General features: G+C 38.3%; 1 protein-coding gene across 4 annotated transcripts in view; it reads left to right on the plus strand.

Annotated features, from left to right (window-relative positions):
• pparg (peroxisome proliferator-activated receptor gamma) overlaps positions 1–11,671 on the plus strand; it is a 150,828-nt gene extending 139,157 nt beyond the window's left edge. For all 4 annotated transcript variants that reach the window (XM_072582181.1, XM_072582180.1, XM_072582182.1 and 1 more), the window contains 3 exons: positions 1,126–1,325; positions 2,558–3,005; positions 10,428–11,671. In XM_072582181.1, the coding sequence (XP_072438282.1) occupies positions 1,126–1,325; positions 2,558–3,005; positions 10,428–10,675 (896 nt within the window). In that variant the 3' untranslated portion in view covers positions 10,676–11,671. The remainder of the gene's footprint in view (positions 1–1,125; positions 1,326–2,557; positions 3,006–10,427) is intronic.
• The last annotated feature ends 6,766 nt before the right edge of the window (positions 11,672–18,437 follow it).

An 18,437-nucleotide genomic window follows, 5' to 3' on the forward strand; every position in this document is an offset into this window, starting at 1 on the left:
AGGCAGCAGTGCTTCTAGGTTCAGTGTTCTTACTGCTGGAGGCTTTGGTGAATGTTCGACTCCTTTTGCCTTCTGGAAGAACTGATGATATTACGTGGGTCTCAGGCATTTTAGTGACCATTGGTGGATCATCGTCAGAATCAAAAAACCTGGAGAACAAATCCCAACCCTGAGAGCTGGCTGGCAAATTAAATGCTGGCAATCCTTTTGCTCACCAGTGCCACCATGAAGAAGGTGGCCAGACACTGCATCGCAGAGTTACTCAAGCCAGAGAAATGCTGTGATTTTAGGGGCAGGGGGTGGTTTCTCAGGTCAGGCCGAGAGAAATCAGCAGGAAGGGCAGAGGGCTAGTTTTCAAACAACCTCAACACATTAATCAGGTGCTGAATGCGTTTGTACGATGCCCACTACCACCTCCCTATCCCAGACCACCAGTAGCTCACACAATTTTTCTTGTTCATGCTACATGGCAATAGGCTTGCCTGCAGCTTGGTTAATACCAGCTCTGGTGGTATGAATCCCATATGTGTTCATGAATTGGTCAATCAATATTAGAAGTCTGATTACGAGCCTTCCCGAGGCTGCAATAGGACACTTGCAATCCCATTTCCCAACTTCTAAATGCCCTTGGTAGCACCAAACATGCCATGAAAGAGGCAATAAAATTTTCCCGTTTATGATTCTTCAGTTTAACTACTTACGAAAACACACAATTGCTTGGTCCATTCACACATCTTCCAGGTGTTCTTTAGGGGGCATTTTGGTTCCCACGTTTTCAGTAAATTCCAATGCAATATCCCAATTAGGTCTACAGATAACTGTAAGAAATAGTTGGTCCACAATGTAAAACTGGCACCAATTTGTTGCTATGGGAGGCTATGGGAATATAAGCCATACACATCATTCCCCATATAAAGAAACCTCGTAACTACTTAGAGTAAACATTGACTGTAGTACAAAAAACTGGGACCTAAATATAATCATATTTTCTATTAAAGCTCTTCGTTAACTTCAGTATGGATAATGCATGTTTTAATCTTACAATTTAGCTTTTATGACTGTGATTTAATAATAGCACATCAAATATATATTAAATTGTCCTTGGTTTTTATGCTTATTTTATAGCAATTAGATTTGGTAGAATGCCACAAGCTGAAAAAGAGAAACTTCTAGCTGAAATATCCAGCGATGCAGGACAACTGAACCCTGAGTCTGCTGATCTCCGTGCTCTTGCCAAGCACATGTTTGAGTCATACAATAAGGCTTTTCCTATTACCAAAGCTAAATCTCGAGCAATCATGGCAGGAAAAACGGGAGACAAATCGGTGTGTACATTTTCCAATGTGTTCGATGATACAAAAATTGAATATTATTATTTTAAGCTATATTTCATTTGATTTGCTGAGTTTAGCTACTGACATCACATTCTCACTCTGGTCTGTGAGCAATCTGGTCTTTGTACCCTCCTAGGAACCAGTGAACTCTGTTAGATTCTTCCATCTCAGTAGATGACAGACCCCACCAGCTGTACTATTGTGTTGAATTGGAACCTCCATGAGACATCAATTTTTAGCAGCTGAAGTCCAAGCAAGTTATAGCGCTTCTATGCCAGAATGCAAATTCTCTCACATCCTGATATCTGCCATCCTCATTCCGCACTGTTTAGCCTCAATTCTTCGGTGGCAGGAGGAGTTCAGGGATAGAGATGGTGACCCTGCTCGTGTCTCAGGTGGGGTTGGGGGGGAGGGGGTGGTGTTGGTAAGGAAAATGTCTTTCTTACTGGCTCCTTTCCCACATAGTGCCTCCCTACCCAAAATCTGTCTCTCCTTCCCCAGTGGTTGCTCCATAGTCACCTGGATTTTCTAGGTAAAAACAATGACTGCAGATGCTGGGAACCAGAGGCCCCACCCTCCTCTCATTTATTTCTCCACCCTTCAGGCACTCTGCCTGTATTCCTGATGAAGGGCTTTTGCCCGAAACATCGATTTTACTGCTCCTCGGATGCTGCCTGAACTGCTGTGCTTTTCCAGCACCTCTAATCCAGAACCTGGATTTTCTATCAAATCCCCAACTCCCCTCTCCTCCCCAATCCTCCCAGGTCCTCTCGTCCCCCACTCTCCCAGGTCCTCTCCTCCACTTCCCTCCCATCCTTCCCACAGACCTCTAGACTAGCCTCCATTTTGACTGTAGGACTTAAATGCTAGGGCCTACCTGTAGTGCTAGCAGTGGCTACTGCTTTTTGTGATGCTGCCAGTGCCAGACCAAGCTGCTGGCTGGTTGGAGTGTCTAACAACTCGCTGAGGGAGGCAACTCTGCTGAGTAAATGAGGAGTAGAAGATCTGTCACAAACAATTAAATGACCATAGGGTGGTCGGCATAAGTACAGGTGCAGCGTGTCGGAAAAGCCTGTAAAATTCTTTCTTCAGAAGAATGTAAATGGATAAGAATCTGAAGTAACACATTGGTGAAAGCCTTTTGCTTTCATCCTAAAGTAATGTATGAATGAAACTAAAATGTATATCGCTGATGTAACATGTACTTATTTTTCTTATTATAGCCATTTGTCATTTATGACATGAATTCCTTAAAGGCAGGTGAAGAGCGCATCAAATTCAAACAAACACCATTGCAAGAGCAGAACACAGAGGTAGAAATTCGAATTTTCCAACGTTGTCAATTCCGTTCAGTGGAGGCTGTAAGGGAAATCACTGAATTTGCAAAATCTATCCCAGGGTTCATAAACCTTGACCTAAATGACCAAGTGACTCTTCTTAAATATGGTGTTCATGAAGTCATATTCAGTATGTTGGCTTCCCTGATGAATAAGGATGGACTTCTGATTGCCGCAGGCCAGGGTTTCATGACTCGTGAGTTTTTAAAGAGCCTGAGGAAACCCTTTTGTGATATCATGGAGCCCAAATTTGAATTTGCCATGAAGTTCAATGGTTTGGGGCTGAACGACTGTGATATTGCAATATTTATTGCTGTCGTCATACTCAGTGGAGGTAAGAAATGCACCTTTTAGCTTGTGGTAGGAAAATACGATTTATGTATGTAGATTTTGTTGTTGCAGTCTGCTCTTTCAGCAATTTTTCTCGTCTCTTCTGAAAGCATTGGGACCTGGCTGGGGACCAGTTTCACTGCTACTCCTTACTTTTTATTGCCTTAGCCTTTTGACCAGTAATCAAGCGTAATCTTTTAAATAAATGCTTTCAGCTTAATCAACTAGAAGGGATATTCAAAGAACAATAATTTCTACAAAAGGCCCTTGACCTAACTCATGCTAACAATTATTCTTTGGACATGATGGAGCAGACGTCGAATATTGACCGTCTAATTTTCTGTTGTAAGATATTATAATTTGAAATGTATTAAAGTAACTAATTGTTTCAAAGTAGAGTCTTGCTGAAGGGGATGAAATTGCATAGTGTAATATTAAGCAACAATCAAACATTTATTATCTGCTGCTTTAACTGAGGGGTGGTTTAATATTGCAATTTCACCCTTACAACTTTGAGGACTTCAGCAATGATCCCTTTACATTTTCTTGGTTATTTGTTAACCTGTTTATTTCAGTGCGCAGTGCCTTTAAGTTATACCATGTAGCTATGTACCTGATTATCTCGAAGAGGATGGATTGAGAGCAGCCAGTTCTTCAGAATACTGTGTGGTCACATAATCATTTCAATTCCATGTTTCTATGAAATCGATGTTAATGTGTTTGTCTCATTAATTAAACCTAATATGGTTTCTTTTTATGCACAAATATTCCAGTAGGATATCTTGTCATGTCCTCTTTAAATTAGTTGCATGTCTATGAACTGATAATCGGCAATTTTGTAAAGACTCCATTACACATTTGAATTGGGACCCTACAGTGCCTTTGGAATTTTGATCTGTATTGAGCATTTGCCAACCAGTGCTTAAGAAAACCACCAATTGGAATGGGATTGGAAAGGATTAACTATGGAAGCAAAGTGCTGTTCAGCATGCCCCTTGCAAGCCAAAAACAATCACAGTTGCTTTGCTCATCCTTCAAACACATTGTGACCAAGATCTCTTTCCTCCTGTCCCATGTTGCTGTTTGCTGCAGACTCTACCCTCTTGTCAAGGTTAGAGTGGTGCTGAAAATCACAGCAGGTCAGGCAGCATCTAAGGAGCAGGAAACTCAATGTTTCGGGCAGGAGCCCTTCATCAAGAATCGTCAGGATGCTGCCTGACCTGTGATTTTTCAGCACCACTCTAATCTGCAGTCCTCACTTTCGTCTACCCTCTTGTCACTGACTTTCCCATTAGCTGGTGACCAGCCATGGAAAGACCGGATTTTTAAAATTATAAGAAAAGTCCATCTTTAAAATTCAACAGGACCTCGGCATTGTAAATTTTATCAGACCCATTGAATCTTATCACACATGCCCAGGTGGAGGTGGGGCGAGAAAAGTAGCAATTATTCCATAGTGCTTGTTCTGGTTCATTGAAATCTCTATCTAATTAATCCCACTGCCCCATTCTGTTCCTATTGCCTAAATATGATTCCTTCTCAGGATCCTTTGCCAACCAACTGAAAACATAGTGAATACCCTGTTTAATGAACCTACTGAATACATTTCACATCCTGGCTCCTGAATGATCAAGAGGAAATTTGATTGACAAGCTACCGAGAGTCAGGTGCTTTTCACAAAAATGTTATAACTTTTTGCAACAACCTATTCAGTGTCTGATCTCAAGCCTGAGTATTAAATTTGCTATTGTGAATTGATGCTTTAAAAATAAAGTCCATTTTTTTTTAATTACTAAGAGCTTGAAGCTAGGCCTCAAACATTTTCAAGATCAGAAGTCAGACTACACCAGATTATAGTCCAACAGGTTTATTTGAAATCGCAAGCTTTCAGAATGTTGCCTCTTCATCAGGTGAAGTGAGAGAGAAGCACAGGTGCAGAATTTTATAGGCAGAGTGATCAATGGGCAGGGAGATAAAAAGATTGTATAAAAATAATGTGAGTGGAGTGTCGACAGGCCACAAATGTTTTCAGAAGGGTCTATCTTCATAATCAGGAAATGAAGCAAAATTAGCAAAGAAGTGTTGCTGTCTGTTTTGTATGATAGAACATATTATGTGTTCCATTTCCTGTGAATGCTACTTCTAAACAGAACACTACTGAGCTGAAAATGTGTTGCTTCGATTCCTGACGAAGGGCTTATGCCCGAAACGTCAATTCTCCTGTTCCTTGGATGTTGCCTGACCTGCTGCGCTTTTCCAGCAAAACATTTTCAGCTCTGATCTCCAGCATCTGCAGTCCTCACTTTCTTCCCTAAACAGAACACTAACCTTGTTCATGTGACGGAAGCAGTTGTCTGTCTAAAGATGGCACTACCTGGACTAAAATAAAGTGACCCGCAATACAGAATAAAATGACCTCATTAGCTCAGCAGCCTCCATCTCTCTCATACAGCTTCTGTGGCCTTCCAGTCTTCCTCCTATGCCCAGTCTTCTCATTAGTTCTGGACAAGAAAGAGTTGTTTCCTGCCTGACCCTCCTCCTCTTGCAGGCGGTCTCCCCTCCCTCAGCTGCGAGGTGAATTCTTGTTAGTTTCTTTACCTCCGCTTAGCAATATGATTAAATTCGATAAGCCTCCCATCCATCCCTATTGCCTGCCCCTACTCCTGCAGCATACCCAACCCCACAATGCCACACTAGGCCTTTGTCCCTGCTCCTCCTGTGGCCCCAGCTTCTGCCTTACCTCCCCAACCCTTCTTGGTATAAGCTAATAATGATGCCATCTCTCATTGGATGGGTGACAGTGTTGGCAAGTGTGAGGATACTTCCTACAGCCTGTCCTGTCACTGCCAGATCACCTCGCATGTACGGCAGCCATGTTTCGTTATTGATAATCCCTCCGATTGATAGGAATCTGTTTTTTGAATTCCAATTATCATGAAAATTTATCTATATTTAAATCACTCTGAACAGGGAAACATCACACATGACCCTTATCTCACTTCCCTAGATTATGGTGGGAATTTGCTGCTTCATCAAGATGCAGGAGTCTATTCAATGCCTATTTCTTGAGAAATAAAGTACATAAGTAACCCAACATGACCACAGTGTGGGATGGATACAGTTACATCGATGTTATCCTCCCTTTATTTTTAAAATTGACAATCAGAAAGTTACGCAATTGTCCAAACCTGTTAAGAAAACATATAGATTACACGTCTTTGCAAAAACAATAAGGCTACAAAGTGTTTTTGTTACAATATATCTTTCTGAGAGTTTCTTCATGAGTTTTCCAGTTAGCTGTTATAACTTCATCAAAAAAGTATGGATGTATATCTAAAACTGCTTTCCACCAAAGTTAGTGTTCAATCAGAAAAACTTAATGAAACTTCACAGTATCCAGTAGATTTCTTAGTATTTGCAGGTTAAAGTACGGTTCAGCTAAACAACAATGAGGGACTAATGGACAATGTTTATCCCTCAACCTGCTCCTAAAAAAACAAATTGTCCATTTATAATATTGCCCTTATCTCACTACTGTTTGTGGTAACTTGGTCCATGAAAATAGCTGCATTTCCTACACTGTAACGACGAGAGCACTTCAAAAGCACTTCCTTAGCTTTAAAGTGTATTGGGATACCTGAGGATGAGATGGGCACTATATAAATAAAAATATTTAATATAAAATGTTTGAAGTGATTTTGAGCCACTAATTGTATGACAACTTTTGTAACCGACATTAAACTAACAATGCCTCCATGTTGACAATGTGTTAAGTTTAATTGAAAGTTAAAAATAATAGTTAACCTGTGTCATTTTTTGAATTACTTTTCAGCTGAATAGTTAGGAGCTGGTTTGCCTTGAAACTAGCTTGCCTAAAGCTGAATTAGTATAGTTGAGAATCATGTTCTTGATGGTTTTATGGCGATTACTGAAGTTAATACTAAAGGCTAAACAAGCACAATGCCATCTCTGCTCCACACGAGAAGATCACTTTTCCAACTCAAGTTTGAGTAACTGCTGGGTAAAAACAATGACTGCAGATGCTGAAAACCAAATACTGGATTAGTGGTGCTGGAAGAGCACAGCAGTTCAGGCAGCATCCAACGAGCAGCGAAATCTGAGTAACTGCTGTTGAGTATAGAAGTGCTGCTTAGAACTGTAATGCAAACATATGGTGCAATGTTCATGAAAAATGCTTGGCATAAACATTCATCCCTATCAGAATTTATTTACTTACTTTGATTGCCCAGCTCTTTGACAAACACCCTGCAAAAGCAAGCAATTTTAATAGTCTTGCCTGAAGGTTGGCTTTTCATATTGAATCAGAGAAATAAATCTTTGTGCTTAAACATTCTTGGAACAGATAATATGCATTGGATTTAGGGCACGCAATTCAGATAAAATCACAGATATTTCTTTTTTTAAGTGACTTTGTGTTGATCACAATGTAATGCAGCAGCGATAATAGCTATGTTAGGTATCCTGATCACAAGCTTCACAGTTAAACCTAGTGCAGGCAGAGTGAATGTGTCCCAAAAAAGGAAGGCGCACACTTAACTTATCCTTTTCATTTCTTGTCTATTACAAGCAAAATGATTAGCAAATACATAAATGACAATGCAATTTGGACATTTTTAATTGGAGAATCATGTAATTCAAAGGGGTTTAATTTATCCAGAAAGTGAAAAGGTCTGCTAATTGCATGTAATGCAAGCAAGGCTAGTTCATTTGAATGGCTTTTATCTGTCAATTTTGAGCTGCGTTGCAAATTACCATAATTTGAAATAAAAACGGCAAGGTCAGAAATACACAGCTGGTCGGGTTGCCAGGCCTCCTGAGTATTTTCTGCATTCTCGGTTTTATTTCAGATTTCCAGCATCCACAGGATTTTGCTCAATTTAGTGCCACAAAATTTGCCAAAGATCCTTACCACCTTCCAAATCCATGACCACTTCCATCTAGAATGACAAAGGCAGCAGATACCTGGGAACACTACCCACCTGCAAGTTCCCCTCCAAGACATCCTGACTTGGAAATATATCACCATCCCTTCACTGTCACTGGATCAAAATCATGAAATTCCTTCCCTGATGGCATTGTGAATCTATCTACAGTTCATGAAATGCAGCTGTTCAAGAATGCAACTCACCACCACCTTCTCAAGTGGTAAGTGATGGCCTAATGGTATTATCACTAGACTATTAATCCAGAGACCCAGGTAATGTTCTAGGGACCTGGGTTCAAATCCCATCATGGCAGATGATGGAATTTGAATTCAATAATAATCTGGAGTAGAGTCTAATGATGATCATGAAACCATTGCATCTAGTTCACTTATGCTGTTTAGGGAAAGAAACTGCCATCTTCACCTACTCTGGCCTACAGATGACTCCAACATAAATGTCATGATTCGGAGATGCCAGTGTTGGACTGGGATGTACAAAGTTAAAAATCACACAATACCAGGTTATAGTCCAACAGGTTTAATTGGAAGCACTAGCTTCCTTGGAGCAGTGCTGCAAAAGCTAGTGCTTCCAATTCAACCTGTTGGACTATAACCTGGTGTGTGATTTTTAACTTTGTACATAAATGTGGTTGACTATAAACTGCCCTCTGGGCAATTTTGGAAGAGAGCAGTTAGGAATGGTAATAAATACTGGTCCAGTGGCACCCATATCCCCTGAATGAATTCTTTTAAAAATGAGTGATAGTTCTGTTTCATGGTATTTAATATCACAGACCCCAAAAATGAGAGAACCAATGTTTAGGTCAACATTGTTTTGTTGATTCGTGGGACATGGGCATCGCTGGCTGGTCAGTATTTATTGCTAGTTTTTTTTAAATTCCAAAAGGTAGTTAAGAATCAGCCACTTTGCTGTGGGTCTGTAGTCACATGCAGGCCAGACCAGTTAAAGATGGCAGTTTTGTTTCCAAAAGGACATGAGTGAAATGGATGGGTTCTTCAACAATTGGCAATGGATTTGGGGTCATCTTTACACTTTTAATTCCCGTTTTTTAAAATTGAATTCAAATCCTGCAATGGTGGGATTTGAACACGGGTCCCTAGAACATTAAGAACTCTAGATTAACAGTCCAGCAATAATATCAGTAGGCCATCGTCTTCCCACTATTTAGAGCTAAAGTGGGTAAATAGATCATAATATAAATCAACCATGATCTAATTGGTAAAACAGGTTTAAAGAATGAAATATCTACTCCTGTTCCTATTTAAGCAGCAGGTTATTGACTGTCATTTTTATGTGGAAGGAAGTCTTACTTTTTTTCTTCTTGAAAAAGGCTATTTCTCCCATTATATTTCTATTCAATTGTCCCCAACATCACAAACAAACTCCCTGTTGAAGAAGGCAAATATATCCTCAGACGAACTGGTTACTAATATTAATTATGAACTGGTTACTAGGTACTTGCTCACCCATTTTTCTTTATGGGAATTTTTTTTGGTTATTTATTGCAAGTGGAAATCAGGGGTAGAGGTCCAACACCTTGGCTGAGATTCTCTGATTTATTGTTCTGGGAAGCAGCCCATCACAAAAGCCTCCACTCAGTTCACCCACTGAAGACTTGCATGAGACCTCATACATTCCCTGTTTTTGTTTTCAGAAGATTAGTTGTAGATGACAGGGGAAAATGGAATTTGTGTAGTGTAACTGATTGTATTCTTCATAATTGCTTTTGCAATTTTCTTTAAATGTAGCATGTCCAGCTTTTGTATTCTACACAATTTTGGCTGATCAGCATCATACAAAGCATGCATGGGTTTCAGTTTTAAAACAGATGTTTCACCACTAGAGCCTTTTAGAAAAATTGATTCATGTTTTCCTCTGTCCATTTCAGTTGATGATAATACCATTTTAAAAACTAATTGCTTTATGATATTAAAGAAAATTGCTTGGAAGAGTTGTCAAATTTAATTGTGTAGATAGGTATAAATGAATATACATTATGAAACCAATGTAATCAACTTTTAGTAGTCAGTTTCTTCATTCCCATTCATAATTTCACCAAATCTGAGCACTGGTCAGCACATCACTTTTTTAAAGTTATCAAAGGAAAATGAAACTATATTTTTTTTTTAAAAAGAGGACAATTAATATTGAATAGTTTGGTGAACTGCTGGGTTTTTTTTTGAGGTTCTGATTGTGAAATTCATTGTATTTCATTAGCAGCTTTAACACTAAACCCAGGCAATTCTTCCCAAATCTATCTGGCTCTGTACCTCTTCCTCCTGTTAGGACTTCAAACATACTTGTGTGGTCATCTTTTCTAATGCCTTCAAATATGGCTAAATTTCTAAATTTGTTACAAAACACAACCAAGAGACATCCTGAAATTATTGCTTTAGAAGTATGATTCAAATCTAACATTTTTTGATCAGAAAATGAAACAGTTTGTCATTTTATTCTAGATCGTCCTGGATTGATAAATGTTAAACCAATTGAGGAACTGCAAGATAGCATCCTTCAAGCGCTTGCCCTTCAGCTTAAGATAAGCCATCCAGATTCACCACAATTGTTTGCAAAACTACTTCAAAAAATGACTGATTTAAGACAAATCGTCACTGAGCACGTTCAGCTTCTGCACACCATCAGGAAAACAGAGACAGAAACGAGTCTTCATCCACTCCTGCAAGAAATATACAAGGACTTGTATTAAAAAGTGTTGCCTTGAACCACATTCAAAGAAAGGTTCCTTTCTCAAATTGCACTGTTTCATTGTCCAGTGTAACAACGAACACTTAGGAATGGTGGCTTTATTGGGTACTCAAGCAATAGTTTGCAGATTTGCACACAACTCCATTGTACACAAGAAAAACAGGCATAAATGTTGAAGGTTTTCTTGCTGTTGATGTTGTCTATTGGGGATGTGACTGAATAATGCGTAGAATTGTTTAAGTGCCTTGAAAATTGTTTAGTCTATGAATGATTTTGAGAAATGTCTATCAAACAGTTGAGAATAAAGTCTAAAAGTCTAGTGTTCACAGTTTAAATTGTCACTTTTCTGACAAACTTAACTTCGTAATCTTTCAGGATCATATGTACTGGCCATTATTATCATAATAATTGAAACTTCACTGACACTGTTCACGTGAGTGCTGGTGGCAGTTATTATGCAAACAGTTCAATTGGCAAATTATTTATGTTAAATTTCTGTCTGTTTTAGAAAAAGTCTTCTCATCCTATTTAGTGTTGTTCAAAATGGGCATCCAGATTTCACTTTTTGTTATTCAGTACCATATGTTCTGTATTTTTAAGCATATGTTTAAAGATTATTTTTTAAGCTGTTCCCACCAAGATACTTTGCAATTGGATCGAGCTATCACTCATAAAAAGGGAGAAGTATTCTAAATGAATGTTCTAAGTTCTCAGTTAACAATGTGAAAATTAATTGTGTACTATTGTATAATGTACCAACTGCAAAACAGAATTACACTGGATTCTCCAAATGAACAGAAAAATGTAAAATCTGTTTATATGCAAAATATTGACCTCAATGATTCAAAACCTTAAGTGAAAGAATCCAAAAAGGCTACTGCACATTGAAATAATTAAAAATACAATTTGAGAACATGTTAGACATTTTCCAAATGCTATCATAATTATTTGAACTATAATTATTTACATTGATATTGATCTAATGCAAGTTATATAACCGTCCATTACTTTAATTTTTTAAAAGTACAGATGTCATAATAAAACTTTAAATCCTAAAATATCTGAAATACCTTTGTTCATTTTAACTTTGTTATCAAGTGAGAATTAAAGGGAAACTTTTAATAACAAGATTTTTCTCCCCATTGATGTGAATTTCCTAAAATCACCATCATATTTTGAATTTGTGTATTGAATGTTTGTGAATATTCATGTGTTCTACTCGATGTATGGGTTACCTATGTTTCAGTTCCACAATTGTCATGTCACTAAACTGGATTAGTCTGGCAGAAAATATAACAGCTTAGAATACTATTTGATAAATAATCAAACCGAAAAGAATGTAAAAACCAGGTGATAAAAATATTTTTAAGAAAAGGATTCTCATTTTCAAAACAAAACAAGCCTCTATTATTGACTTTTATATCCTTTAATACATTAGTTCCTCATGCACATTTTACAGGTTGTTGAAGCCAGTTTTCCAGTGAAACAGCTCAGAGGGCAATTGGGCCAAGTGTAATCCAGCCCCTATTTTAAAACATTGCATGTTGTCTTTATATTACTGCGCTATTATTAATTCTTATTTACACATTTGTAATGGAAAATTTCTACTTTCACATTCCTTCTACTTAGTGGGCTGCAGCAGTTGCACTACTGAGAGAAAACTAATTGCATGATAAGTTTGTGCAGAATGTGTGCAGATTATATTCAATCTGTTTCAATCATTTTATATATATCGTTGATTTGAATCATAAATGCTAATGAAATCATAAAGAACACAATAACTAATGTAAGAGAATTGATATGAACAAAACTGCTGACTCAGCTGATTAAGGATCTATCTATTCAAGAAATAACTTCCAATCCTTCATTCTGGAAGACCAATATTCAGTCAGCAATGTGCTTAAGAAAATGTCAATTATTTTGGCCATTTTTTAAAAGGATATATTGGTGGGATGACCTTTATTTAAAATAAATTTGTTAAAAAGTGCATTAACTTCTAACTTGTTACCTCAAAGTGCTTTAGATATTAAATAAATGATAATCTAAAAGATTCCTAGATATTAATACAGGATAGTCCAAACATTACTACCATAACTTGTCATTTCATCATTCTTGGACCTTGGTAAGTGCAATATGGTTCTGTGTTTAGTCACGTAACAGTAATTCTACAATCTTATTCATCTAATGTGGAGTATTTTTGTTATTTTTCTAAGAGGAATGCATTAAATGCAAGTATTTTATTTGAAGAAAGATTTCATCATTACATAGATTTGATAAGAAATGGGTTAAGAATGTATGAATTTCTTCTCAAACTGGGGTGCGTTTATGGGAATATTAGACAGCCCCTCTGTTTAAGAATGTTGTCTGCATGAGCCAACAGAAATGATTGTGCAAATCATCTGGCAAAATTATTTGCCAGATTTATTTATGATATATAGAACAGCCAGTAAAATGCAGCCCTTTGTGAATATCAGTGTCTCCACTGGCTTGTGAGAGAAGGAGGAGCAATAGCATTACTGGATCTCTTTATTATATGGAAACTTGGCAAAATGACATGGGACTTCATCCTGCTGTTGGTGTTAATGAATCTGTTGAATCAGCATATTCTTAGTGTGGTCTAGATCCCCAGTGATTACATTGTGCCAGATTCTCTTCATACTTTCTGCCAAATGATCAACAATTTGCTTAGGTTTCATTTTTAAATTATGGATAATGTTCTGAGTTGCTGTTTTTTTCTAACGAGTTATATCATGCAGTGAAAGCTATTATTGTTCAGTATGTTTGAAAAATTTTCATGAATTACTGTAAATTGAAATCTGTAAAAGCTAAACCAGAAAAAGATTGCTTTTGTGTTTATTTTTGGATGTTCAACAAAGCTGAGGAATTCAGCCTAATCACATCCTGGGGCATTACAGTCCTAAAAGTGAGAATGAACATATTAAATATGTGATGTACTTTTAGTTGCCTATAATCAGAATATTTTGTAGTGCCCTGCTTAAATTTTTGATACAGTAATTCAAAGAACACATTCCTGTAATACAAATTATTGAGCTGGATAACTCCAATTGCACCTTTTGAGGTAAAACTATGCTATTTTTAAAAACAAGTTTGTCAGAATTAATAGGTTTACCTATTGTGCAACATTATTATTTAATAACTGTGCAAACCATTTCATTTTGTGTGTTGAATTTGTCTATTCAAGGGATCACTTAAGACTTGTCTGCATTTAACCTGAGCCGCGTTTAAGATGACAGTTAGTCAATGGAAACATAACTAAATGTTCAATTTATTTTTTATTTCTTTCAAACACAATTAAGATTCTAACAAAGTCATTTTGAAATTGTATCTAAGTGATGATATGCAATGAAATTGTGGATTTTAAAATGAAGTGTCAGATATTTTACACTCTGGCTATAACTGGCATTCAGGGATTCTTTTATTTTATTATCAAGCTTTGGTTCGAAAACATGCATCTTATCATGTACTAAAAAATATTTGCTGTAATTTTAAAATGTTCTAGAACAATGTTGAGTGAATACTTGTATGCTGTTATCAGGAGTATTTTTTTTAACCATAACCAATAGTAGATAACTGAGAAAGAGGAAAATCATGCAGCACTAATTTGCAACCAGCAGAGGCTGCTGCTACAACTATTATGTAGAGGTGCCAGTGTTTGACTGGGGTGGACAAATGCAAAAATCACGCGACACTGAGTTATAATCCAACTGCTTTATTTGACAGCGCAAATTTTCGAGAGCGCCCTGCTCTTTCCTCGGGCAGCTCAGAAGGTGTGGGGGCTTCAAAAGCTTGTGGTTTTAAATAAACCTGTTGGACTATAACCCAGTGTCGTGTAATGTTTGATTTAGGCTACAATTATTGATAAACTGAATTAAAGAAATCTTCATCGCATTCAAGGGCTTTGCATCACAGAACATTGAATGTGCTTTTTACTGAAATTACTGGTATGAGTGTTTTTCATTTTGTTCTCGAATTCACAGCAATTTATTTATTTAGTAAACAAAAGCAATTTATTCCATGTAATTCAAAAGAGGAAGTATTGAAGGAAGTATTGGATGAAAAAGCAAATCATAAAATTTGAATCACTTGTCCTACGTAGCTGTTATTACTCAGAATATTTTAGTCATGTAAACTTGTAATTTTAATAGTTTTCAATTAAAGTTCTGTATTTTAAACTATTTTAAATAAAAACAATAGTTGAAAATTGAAGACTTTCTTTACTATGAATGTGTACATGAGATTCAGTGAAATGATATTTCCAGATCCAATACAGAATTCCTAATTTTCTAAGAATTATTCTTCTGTGTGAACTGTTACTTGAATTATGTTCGTACTGTTAGGAATTGTGTTATAAAGTGAATTAGCATCACGTCTTTTCATCTCTGGTGCCTGGAATCAGATCTGGATTGATAGTGTGAGAGCTCCCCCTCTATTTTAACAATGTTTAAGTTATGGTAGTCTTAATTCAGAACAGCTTATTGAATATTATTCTTAGAGTTCATATTTATAGATTGGCTGAGGACTGGAAAATTTTACACTGCAGGAGGTGCTGCTCAGAATTCGGAAATTCTTATGTGAATGTATTCCAGTATCTAGGTTAACATTCCAGATACAAGTGGCATCACAATATTCAATCCTTCACTGCTTTTAACATTTTATTTCATTCTATTACAAGGCTGGATGCAAAGTGCATCATAGACATTCTACTTGTGGATTAATCATGGTAAGTGCAGCGTTACAGTGAATCGGGTGGGGGGGGTGAATGGGACGCTGTTTAGTGGTCAGTGCAAACTTGAGGAGCTGAATGGCCTCTATCTGCAGTGTAGGGATTCATTGATTCTGTAGCTCAAATGTATTGATTTTTTTTATCAGCAATGAATCTAAATACTAAGAATTCCATCGACAACCAGCCAAGATTAAAGAAAACATTTCATTTTCTGCTTCCTGAAAGTAAGAGCAGTTACCTGCTGACAGGAGCTGGACATTTGCTTCTCTAGCTTTCATCCAATTCTACCTTCACCATGATGTCCCTACATATCATATGGACCAATGTCCTCCTCTGCCCTTCATGTGGCATTGCAAATCCACTACATCAGGTATAAGAGGGGCAACGTTTTCACACAGAGTGATGCATATATGAAATGAGTTGGCAGCAAAATTACAAAATTTAAAAGACACTTGGCAGGTTCATGGATAGGAAAGATTTAGAGGACCAAGCAAAGGACTAGTTCAGTTTGAGAAACCTGGTCAGCATGAACAAGTTGGGCCGAAGGGCCTGTTTCCATGCTGTGAGGCCATATCTCTCCCCACATTAGCATTTCATGCTTTGGGTTTGGGAAACACCTGAATTTTGCATGCTTCTGCCAGGTCAATTGACACTCAGTGCAGCTCACTGTCTGTGAAGGTTTCTGCCTCTACCAACCTTACAATATAAAATAATAGAATAGAAGTATGTTATTATGTGTATTTTGCATCAAAAATACTATGAAAAGATTTATAAGTTGCCTTGATATGGTGCCTGTATTAATGATAGAATTCATATATAACTTCTTTAAAAAGTAGAATTCAGACACAATTCATTGCAGTTCAGTTAATGGCTCCAGGGCTCAGGTAAAGATGATCAAAGAATGACTGAATACCTGGAAGACACAGCTAGGGCAAGACCACCATTCTGGGACAAGGCGACCATGCTGGGCCAATAGTATACTGGGCCAGAAGCCTCCACCAAAGAAGGCCAGGCTGAGATTACCCACTCCTGGGTGAGACCACCTGCTGGGCCACTGGAATACTCGGAAACTGATGCCAAAGAAGACTTCCACACGAGGACGAGACCTTCAGGCCAGGTCAAGACCGTCAGGTCAAGACAACCACAGCAGCACGTTGGATCAGTGGTTAGCACTGCTACCTCACAGTGCCAGGGAACACGGGTTCAATTCCAACCTCTGGCAACTGTCTTTGTGGAGTTTGCACATTCTCCCCGTGCCTGCGTGGGTTTCCTCTGAGTGCTCCAGTTTCGTCCCACAATCCAAAGATGTGCAAGTTAGATGAATTGGCTAAATTCCCCATAGTGTTCAGGGATGTGTAGGTTAGGTGCATTAGTCAGGGGTAAATATAGGATAATATATGGAATGAGTCTGAATGGGTTGCTCTTCAGAGGGTTGGTGTGGACTTGTTGGCCTGCTTCCACACTGTAGAGATTGTAAGGATCTCACTGAATATTTAGATGCACACTTTTAATGTCAAAGCATACAAGGCCAAAGGTACTGGAAAATAGGATTAGAGTCATTCATGCTTTTTGACCTGTTCAGGTTCAATGGACTGTCAACTTCTATGACACATATGTATCTTGTGCATGTGCACAGGATCCATCTCATGAGTCCCAGCTTCATTTCTTAGTGCTCACTCATTTTGTGCTTAATTGAAGGCTGTCAATGCCAAATTAGAAACCATCAACTTTTCATGGTTTGAAGCACTGAACAGTCAAGCAGGTGGACATGTCACTGTACAGTACCATACTACATCATATCTGGAGCATGTACTAGCAGTCTGTATGGCAAACACTGTGTGCGTTTAATCAAATGGCCATGCCTGAAAGTCAATGGGAAGCATCCTTAGCAGGGTGAAGAGGACTACAGTCTGTCAGGGATTACTGCCACAATCAGACCTGGGGCTTATCCAATTCCAGTTCAATGGGTTGCCACATTCAATCTTTGATTCCTAGATTCAGGTATGATTAAGTATTTGCAGTTCAGGAATTGGGCCATATGTCTGTCCTGCAGACCCTCCAACTCAGCATTGCCCTCCTAACCTGTCCTACCTGTCCATTTTCCTTTCAACCAACCACTCAACCCTCCACACTGGCCTTTTACAATTACTCCTACCTACATACAACTATAACCATCCCAGCTACGTTGCCCCTACCCCCATTGTTTCTCTCTCAGCCCCTCTCCCCCTCCACATCTTTCCGATGAAGGGCTTCATCAAAACATCGACTCTCCTGCTCCTCAGATGCTGCCTGACCTGCTGTGCTTTTCCAGCACCACACGTTTTGACTCTGACTCTGCAATACCTGCACTCCTCACTTTCTCCTAGCTGTTGATTAAATGCAACCAGTCTAGCTGCTGTGGAGACATCAATCTAGGATCTTGGCCGTTTTCAGTCAGAGCTGTCCTGCCAATCAGTTCTGGGGTTTAGGCAGTAACAGTCAGTGGGCTTATTGAAGACAGTGCATTAAGTCTTGAGGAAGGCAGAAATCTAACTAGGCATGCGGCACATTAGACTGAGTCACTAAGGGAATGATGACAGTGAAAGAGGGCAGTGAAAGAAGATGGGAGAGATCTTTGGAGCATTGGAGCTGGCAAGAAGATTGAAGAGTGAGTGGTTACACAAATCACTTGGACTCCACTCCCCCATATGAGGAGATTTTGGCCAATAAAGAACTGGAAAATAATGAGCACATTATTATGTAAGAAGGCTGCACTAAAATGGGGGAGGATGACCATTCACTGGAGACAGGAAAGAAAGACAATGGGAAAAATTAAGGATAAGGGATCATCCTGAGCTCAGATTAAGTCTGCAAGTCACCCACAAGTGCACAAATTTGAAACCTTGATCCAAAGTCAGCCACTCAATAACGATACAAAATGTTTGTATGTTGGCAGGCTACATTACTGTTAGGCTACTCACATTCAGTGGGTATTGGATGATAATTTGGATAGAAATAGTATGCAGGGATTTGAGGAGAA

Source organism: Chiloscyllium punctatum, chromosome 12 (assembly GCF_047496795.1).
Source record: "Chiloscyllium punctatum isolate Juve2018m chromosome 12, sChiPun1.3, whole genome shotgun sequence".
NCBI classification, from domain to species: Eukaryota; Metazoa; Chordata; class Chondrichthyes; order Orectolobiformes; family Hemiscylliidae; genus Chiloscyllium; species Chiloscyllium punctatum.